This window comes from Bombina bombina, chromosome 3, assembly GCF_027579735.1.
Source record: "Bombina bombina isolate aBomBom1 chromosome 3, aBomBom1.pri, whole genome shotgun sequence".
In the NCBI taxonomy this organism is placed as follows: Eukaryota; Metazoa; Chordata; class Amphibia; order Anura; family Bombinatoridae; genus Bombina; species Bombina bombina.
In genome coordinates this window covers 1,127,700,580-1,127,709,240 of record NC_069501.1, presented here as the reverse complement: position 1 = coordinate 1,127,709,240, position 8,661 = coordinate 1,127,700,580, and the positions used below count along the sequence as shown (strand labels likewise).

The 8,661-nt window shown below is 37.9% G+C and overlaps 1 protein-coding gene across 1 annotated transcript in view; it reads right to left on the bottom strand.

Moving 5' to 3' along the window:
- The window catches only part of ATP8A2 (ATPase phospholipid transporting 8A2), a 1,256,305-nt gene extending 1,248,575 nt beyond the window's left edge, over positions 1-7,730 (bottom strand). The window contains exons 1-2 of the mRNA XM_053705572.1: positions 7,647-7,730; positions 629-727 (exon numbers count right to left, since the gene is read on the bottom strand). Coding sequence (XP_053561547.1) covers positions 629-727; positions 7,647-7,730 — 183 coding nt within the window. The remainder of the gene's footprint in view (positions 1-628; positions 728-7,646) is intronic.
- Between the last annotated feature and the right edge of the window lie 931 nt (positions 7,731-8,661).

The following is an 8,661-nucleotide window of genomic DNA, read 5'->3' as shown; positions in this document are numbered from 1 at the left end:
AAATATTCCATTCACGTCACCTGGCAACTGTTCACCTGCTCATAGCTGTTGGAAAAGTCTATTTTAACCCCAGAAGTAATCAGATTTTTTTTAAAGCTAAATTTACCCTTCTTTTCATCACCTTATTATCAGAGGGAGACTTGCCTTATCATGAATTAGTTTTGTTTTTTTAGTTGTCCATTGTCTTCTATGAGGTTTTTTTTTATATCCCAGGGATTAGATGAAGATTAAGAACACCAACATAAAATATCTTCCTGTTGGAAAGTGTCAAAACCATTTTTGGAAAAAAAATGCCACTATAAAATTGCACCTGAGATAGTGCTATATCATACATGCATAACATTGATCATACGTATTTACATATATATTCAGGTAATCTACACACATATATTAATCTGTATTAATTTGTCAATTTTAACAAGTATTGCTTTTCAATAAATAATTGCTTATTCTGAAGTGTTTGTTGTCTGACCAAAGAAGATCATGTTTACACATTTATAGTTTAGCTATCCAAGGTCCCACACATAGTGAAAAGATTATAGTCATTATATTATCGGTATAAATATCCACATACAACCACGGTATTCTTATATGTTTTTATGTTTCTTTTTAATAAAAGTAGACTTACATAGTCTTCTATAATTTCTTTGATGCCAGCAACGGTTAAGATGAAGATTAAGGGCACCAAAGTGGTATATCTTCCTGTCGGAGACACATCAGGAATTTGCTAAAACAGAAAACAAAATAACATACATCATACACGCGCTACTGAAAAGATCTCAGCATCTATCTCAGTGATCTGAGCAAAATAAAGGAATATGATGTACTAGGTTTATTCAAGTGAAAGTAAAAGTTTTCAACTGTGGTCAACTACTAAAATCAATAGAAAAGCTACAGTTTTATTAAAATAAAACTACATACAGCCTATGATAAATTACATTGTGTTGGAAAACTCTTTAAATTTAATTTCAAATGACTTCTCACTGCGCTAACCATCAACATAAGTTTTCTTTTCCTCCAAATAAAAAAATGTCCTCACCCAGTTTTGCTTAATATTTACCTCTTGAAAAGTTATTTTGTACTTTGTGTGGCATTTTTTTTATTGAGTTAAAGGTATAGTAAACCAAAAAAAAAAAATATGATTCAGATAGAACATACAATTTTAAACAACTTTCCAATTTAATTCTATTATCAAATTTTCTTCATTCTCTTGTTATCCATTGCTGAAGGGACAGCATTGCACTACTGACAGGAAGCTGGAAATATCTATTTAGCCAATCACAAGAGACAAATGTGTGCAGGCACCAATTAGCAGCAGCTCCCACTAGTGTATGATATATGCGTATTCATTTTTTAACAAGGGATACTAAGAGAACGAAGCACATTTGAAAATAGAAGTGAATTTAAAAGTGTCTTCAAATGACATGCTCTATCTGAGTCATGCAAGTTTAATTTTGACTTTCCTATCCCTTTAAATAAAATCTGTGGATTCGTTTTTAGGTCTGTGATGAAAACACAGAGCCCTGGTATTTGAAGCCAATCCTTGGACAAATATCGTCATGGATGAAGGCCTTTTGTGAATTTTTTTTTTTTTTCTAGAGTGTACAACCTTTAGGTCTAAGGGTCCATAAGCCCTGATCAATAAAAGCTATAATTTTTTTTGTTCAGTCATGAAAAGAGCCTGCTTGCGCATCATAATGACATGTTGTCTATTTATAGGTTATGCTAGTTATGAGTTTAAAAGGACATAAAAGAATTAAAGGGCCATTATAGTTAAATTACATCATCTAAATCGTTAGAGCATGTCATTTTAAAACTAGCAACAATTTAATTCTACGGGGTAGATTTATCAAGCAGCGGATGCTGCAATCTAACCCCCGAAGTTTCCGGCTCGCCATAAACTTAAATTAAGAAGCTCCTTAACTTGTCCGCCACCTTTTAAGCTGCCAATGTGCAGGGGGCGGCATTGCACAAGCATTTCACAAGAAATGCTTGTGCAATGTTAAAATGCCGACAGTGTATGCTGTCGGCATTTAGCAATTTCAGGTGGACATGATTCGCTACCGCAAATCATGTACACCCACCATAAAATAAATCTACCCCTATGTGTTTAACTCCCACAAAGGGGTTAAAAGCACAAAGTAGAAGTACCATTCAGAACCTGCAGAGCACTGCTGGCACTGAGTGGAAACTGATGCTAATCCAATCACCAGTGCTGTCACACAGCTGAGTCGTGCAATTCAGTGGATCAGTGGCAGTTTCCTCTCAGAACCAGCAGTGCTTTTTGTTTTTGATACCTGAAAAAATACAATATAAGGCTCCATTTATCAAGCTGCAGCTTGGGGGACCTTGGGATGCAGACTTGCTACTGCAAGTTTAAAAACACCAGTCATAAGTCACCTCAGAGGTTGTGGATTTAGAACATGGCACATTGGACTCATTGCCCAATGTGCCTAGAGGGATATGGTTGCACCTCACAGACGAAGCCCAACGATCGTCTGGGGTTGCCATTTCCCTTGTTTAGAGTAGAATTATCTGGTATTTTGCAGCTGGACTGACCATGTTAGGCAGGATCAGACTGATATACATCAGGAAACTTTTCCTCTGTGAAAAGCACAATTGAGCTAAAAGAAGCTACTCCTAGGTGGTAACTGGGCCATAGAACAAGCCACTGAGCTGTTTGTTCATTCCTGGTTTCTGTATTTATGCAGATTTAGAACAATGAAATCCCTGCTCTTGTGCAATCAACAGGGGTGGTATTCACAAGACATTTCTTGTCCAAAGTTAACTTCAGGCAGCGGACACTGCCTTGCTGTCAGCAAATGTGGGCAGACAGGTACCCTGCCTGGGAACCTTGACTGCAAAGAGTTAATAGATGGGGGCCTTCTCATGTGCACCTACAAATCTGCACTGAGGAAGCTTATAGACCAAATAGCTTACAGCAAAACAATGAAACGCTGTCTAGCCTCAAGCAGTAGATACATTTTTCAAACCCCTGGAACTGAAGGGGTTACTATATTTCAGTGCTAGAATTGCTATGTTACTTTTGCCTTCAGTGTAGCCACACACATACATTAAATCAGGAAACATACACAGGTATTAGATTAATTTAATCCTAAACATGTCTGGCATTCAAATTCAGCGCAGCTGTAATATCCAAAGATAAATCTGCAAACACAGTCATCATGGTTTACTGTGGTGAAGTGAAAAAAGAAAAGCTCCAGAAGCAGTAAATATGAGAATACAGGCACTGAAGGTGCTGTAAAAAAACAAAAAAAAATCTGCTCTGGCAAATTCCTATCCTGTTGTTTAATGCGGATGGCTGGATCAGTATACGGCAAACCAGCTGGTGCAAAGCACATCAGTTTTACAATGGGACACAAGTGTTTTAAGATGACTGCTGTGTTTAATCTTCATGCAGCATCACAGTAGTTTTTAGACAATCACTTAGTTCCCTGCATTTGCAAAGAGAAAGTCTGCAAGCATTTGTTTCTATGTGCGGCTTTTTATGACGTTGGAATTAGTCCATTGGTTATCTCCAGTGCAGAAAACAGCCATGTAGTTTATTGTCACACATAAAGCTTAAAGGGACAATAAAGTTAAAATAATACTTTCATGATTCAGACAGAGTATGCAATTTTCCTGTTTTCTTCTATTATCAAATTGGTTTCGCTCTCTTGGGCTTATTTAAAAGTGCCTCACTACATGTAGGACATTGCGCTTTATGCACATACACCATTTATTTTAAAGGGACATTAAACTGTTGGGTACAACTACATTTGTCTGGTTAATAATCACCATGCTATTGTTTTCCTCCTGTGACTGCAGCTCTCTTCAAATCTGTTCTCTTATTTTAACCCTGCTGGTTAGTAAAGTTCTGCATCTTCTTAATGGGCAGCGCCATCTTGGAGTTTAAACACTCTCGCACCCTGTCACAGAATCGGTACAAATTCACAGATCAGCGATATTGGTGTCTTATTGACAAGCCGTATCAAGCACTTCAGTTTAGCATGTGCAATACAGAGGGAAATGTACATTTTGTGGTGGCTGCATTGCTCCATATTAGTCCTGAGGGCTTTATACAGTTGTTGCATTATTTTAAAACTGTGTAAATTAACTGCAAAAATGTAAAGCTTCCTCTTTCTATTGTTCAAGCTAACCCAAACTGCAAGGTACAGCTATAAAAAAAAGTCAGCATCGTCATTGATCTGTGAAAGTGCACTGCTTCTGCCACTGGTGCAATAATGCGCAAGCTACAAGATGGCGTCGCCCAGTATAAAGACGCAGAGCTTTACCAATTGATAAAATAAGAGCTTTAAACAGGAGGAAAACAGTAGTAATTATGCTACAGTAGGTATACCCAGCAGTTTAATGTCCCTTTAAAGTAATTCTAGGTCCGGCTCATGTTAACCTTAGCATATAAAGGTACTAGACGACGTTGTCTTACTGGAGGTAAATTATTGATGCTTTAGTTTTTCATTTGCTCTATCCATTCCAGTATGGCACAGCACACCCGTTCAGAAATACTGTTGTAGGGAATTTAGTCCTATTGACTGTGTACAGGGAGTGCAGAATTATTAGGCAAATGAGTATTTTGACCACATCATCCTCTTTATGCATGTTGTCTTACTCCAAGCTGTATAGGCTCGAAAGCCTACTACCAATGAAGCATATTAGGTGATGTGCATCTCTGTAATGAGAAGGGGTGTGGTCTAATGACATCAACACCCTATATCAGGTGTGCATAATTATTAGGCAACTTCCTTTCCTTTGGCAAAATGGGTCAAAAGAAGGACTTGACAGGCTCAGAAAAGTAAAAAATAGTGAGCTATCTTGCAGAGGGATGCAGCACTCTTAAAATTGCAAAGCTTCTGAAGTGTGATCATCGAACAATCAAGCGTTTCATTCAAAATAGTCAACAGGGTCGCAAGAAGCGTGTGGAAAAACCAAGGCGCAAAATAACTGCCCATGAACTGAGAAAAGTCAAGCGTGCAGCTGCCAAGATGCCACTTGCCACCAGTTTGGCCATATTTCAGAGCTGCAACATCACTGGAGTGCCCAAAAGCACAAGGTGTGCAATACTCAGAGACATGGCCAAGGTAAGAAAGGCTGAAAGACGACCACCACTGAACAAGACACACAAGCTGAAACGTCAAGACTGGGCCAAGAAATATCTCAAGACTGATTTTTCTAAGGTTTTATGGACTGATGAAATGAGAGTGAGTCTTGATGGGCCAGATGGATGGGCCCGTGGCTGGATTGGTAAAGGGCAGAGAGCTCCAGTCCGACTCAGACGCCAGCAAGGTGGAGGTGGAGTACTGGTTTGGGCTGGTATCATCAAAGATGAGCTTGTGGGGCCTTTTCGGGTTGAGGATGGAGTCAAGCTCAACTCCCAGTCCTACTGCCAGTTTCTGGAAGACACCTTCTTCAAGCAGTGGTACAGGAAGAAGTCTGCATCCTTCAAGAAAAACATGATTTTCATGCAGGACAATGCTCCATCACACGCGTCCAAGTACTCCACAGCGTGGCTGGCAAGAAAGGGTATAAAAGAAGAAAATCTAATGACATGGCCTCCTTGTTCACCTGATCTGAACCCCATTGAGAACCTGTGGTCCATCATAAAATGTGAGATTTACAAGGAGGGAAAACAGTACACCTCTCTGAACAGTGTCTGGGAGGCTGTGGTTGCTGCTGCACGCAATGTTGATGGTGTACAGATCAAAACACTGACAGAATCCATGGATGGCAGGCTTTTGAGTGTCCTTGCAAAGAAAGGTGGCTATATTGGTCACTGATTTGTTTTTGTTTTGTTTTTGAATGTCAGAAATGTATATTTGTGAATGTTGAGATGTTATATTGGTTTCACTGGTAAAAATAAATAATTGAAATGGGTATATATTTGTTTTTTGTTAAGTTGCCTAATAATTATGCACAGTAATAGTCACCTGCACACACAGATATCCCCCTAAAATAGCTATAACTAAAAACAAACTAAAAACTACTTCCAAAACTATTCAGCTTTGATATTAATGAGTTTTTTGGGTTCATTGAGAACATGGTTGTTGTTCAATAATAAAATTAATCCTCAAAAATACAACTTGCCTAATAATTCTGCACTCCCTGTATTGCTAGATTGTAAATTATCATTTTAAATAATAAAGATTTGAAACATTTTAAGAATTATATTCTCATTCAAATGCTTTAAAAATGTGGATTTACCCGTGACAAATAAGAATGTAAGCACTGGAAAACCATGTTCGTTACATTTGTTATATATATATATAATGTATATATATATATATATATATATATATATATATATAAACAAATGCTTTATCTTTAAACATGCTCCCACCTGTTTGCTGAAATAGTACTTTTATCAGGTGCAAGCCCCAGAAAACTCACTACAGAAGCTTTATACTCAGACTTAAAGGGACATTATACACTCATTTTTTCTTTGCATATATGTTTTGTAGATGATCTATTTATATAGCCCATAAAGTTTTATTTTAAAAAAAAATGTATAGTTTTGCTTATTTTTAAATAACATTGCTCTGATTTTCAGACTCCTAACCAAGCCCCAAAGTTTTATGTGAATACCGTCAGCTACCTTCTCCAGCTTGCTCCTGTTTGTGTAAAGGGTCATTTCATATGCAAAAGAAGGGGGAGGGGGGGGGTGTCTTATTTCCCACTTGCAATGGGCTTTCCAACTACCTTTTCAACAGAGCTAAACTGAAAGCTTCTAAGTAAGTCTTTAAACCGTTTTATACTGGATTTTTATATCAGTATTTGGGCATCTTGTTCTTTATAGTAGTGTCTATTACATGCAGTTATATGAAAATGAGTGTATACTGTCCCTTTAAGATCTAATTCAAATCAAGCAACTCATTCATCGCAGTTACAAGCCCAGACATACTCCCCTTTATGTAGACCCCCAACCTGTCCCTATTTGGGAGTGACAGCCCCTATTTCTGAGATCTGTCCCTCTGAGAAAACCATTTGTCCCAATTTGCACAATTCCCTTAGCCCTCCAGAACCAACCAGGAATGCCCACTGACCGCCCAGACAAACTCATGATCCTGTTCACTATACATCTAAAACCCGCCTCCTCCCAAAACTGCCACGCCCACAAAACAGTGACAGCCCCTCCTCAATCTGTCCTGAATACCTAACCACAAATGTTGGGAGCTGTGCTTTATAGAATCTTTGTGGTCAAACAGACCTTAGATAAGGTGCATTTTCCCAGCAACTTCTTAATTGAAGATGCATAAAACAACCCTCAGATCAGATTGTTTACCAAGCAACCCATCCATAGAAGATATATACCTACTTGTGACACCTTGTGTCACCTTTAATGAGTTAACCTGAAATTGTCATGTCTACCTATGAGCCATGCTGTCATGTGAAGTAGCATAACACAGTCAACACAGCAGGCAGGGGAGAGTGCTTGACTATATTGTCATAACAGACATGCCAGACAAACAAAGGTATAAAGATATTTACACAAGTATAGTATAGCATCACATAGCAAACCAGTATTTTGTATTAGTAAGTCCTAATTTGGTGCAAAGGCATTTGGTGTGAGATATGTACACAAGTAGTAACACTAACAAACTGACTAAAGTAAAAAAGTGATGACGATTTACCTGCAATAAGGCAATGAAGAGGAAGAATGCATTGGCAGCTCTCCTGATCTGTTCGTAGAGGAATCGAGGTAGGAATGTTACCATGCTGTACTTGGCTGTGCTGCAGGAAGTGTGAAGAAATAGATTGTTACATTTTATAGCTTAGTAAAGGATATTCAGGATACACATGCTATACTATATTACCATTGGAATATCCAGCATATTCATTGTGTACAATATACATAATAGTTCTAACTTAATACCATGGACAGCTCCTTAGTTAAAGTGATGGTAAACTCTCTCCTTTTTAAAATCAGATCTGGAATGTTAGTCAGTTGTAATGAAGATGCGCTATAACTTACTTTTTAATATATATATATAAAATTCAAATACCCTGCGCTCCGCCACCGACTTCAAATGTTATTTTTCTGTGAGCTAAAGGTTTGAACTTGTGCCATATGGGGAGAGCGATGATTGTAGAACAGATCAAACCATTAGCTGACAGAAAAATTGACTTTGGAAGTGGGCGGCGGAGCGCAGGGTATTTAAATTTCATATCTATATTAAAAAGTAAGTTATAGTGCATCTTCGTTACAACTGATAAATTAAACTCCATCTAAAATATCACTTACATTGCGTATCTGATTTTAAAAAGGGGAGAATTTACCATTACTTTAACTTTTGTGAAGGAATACATTATTTTGATACCTGGACCAAGAGCTACCCGTTCTGTAAGCTATCCTCAGATGCCATTCCTTCTCTGTTATATAATTATATAAGGGGGTAAGATCAACACTGACTCATTTAACTGGTACCCTATGCAATAACTTATAGGACTGGCAAGAAGCCAACCACAGAATACACTGATCGCATATTATTCCCTTAACCTTGGCTTCCATAGCTAACTACTACAATTCACTCTTGTATTATAATATATAAGGAACGGGAGCTTTGACCATAGACCCCCACAGTTTCCATAGCTGCGACTACTCTGCTCCACCCCAAAACATCCAATGTAAAGTTCCCAGAATATTGT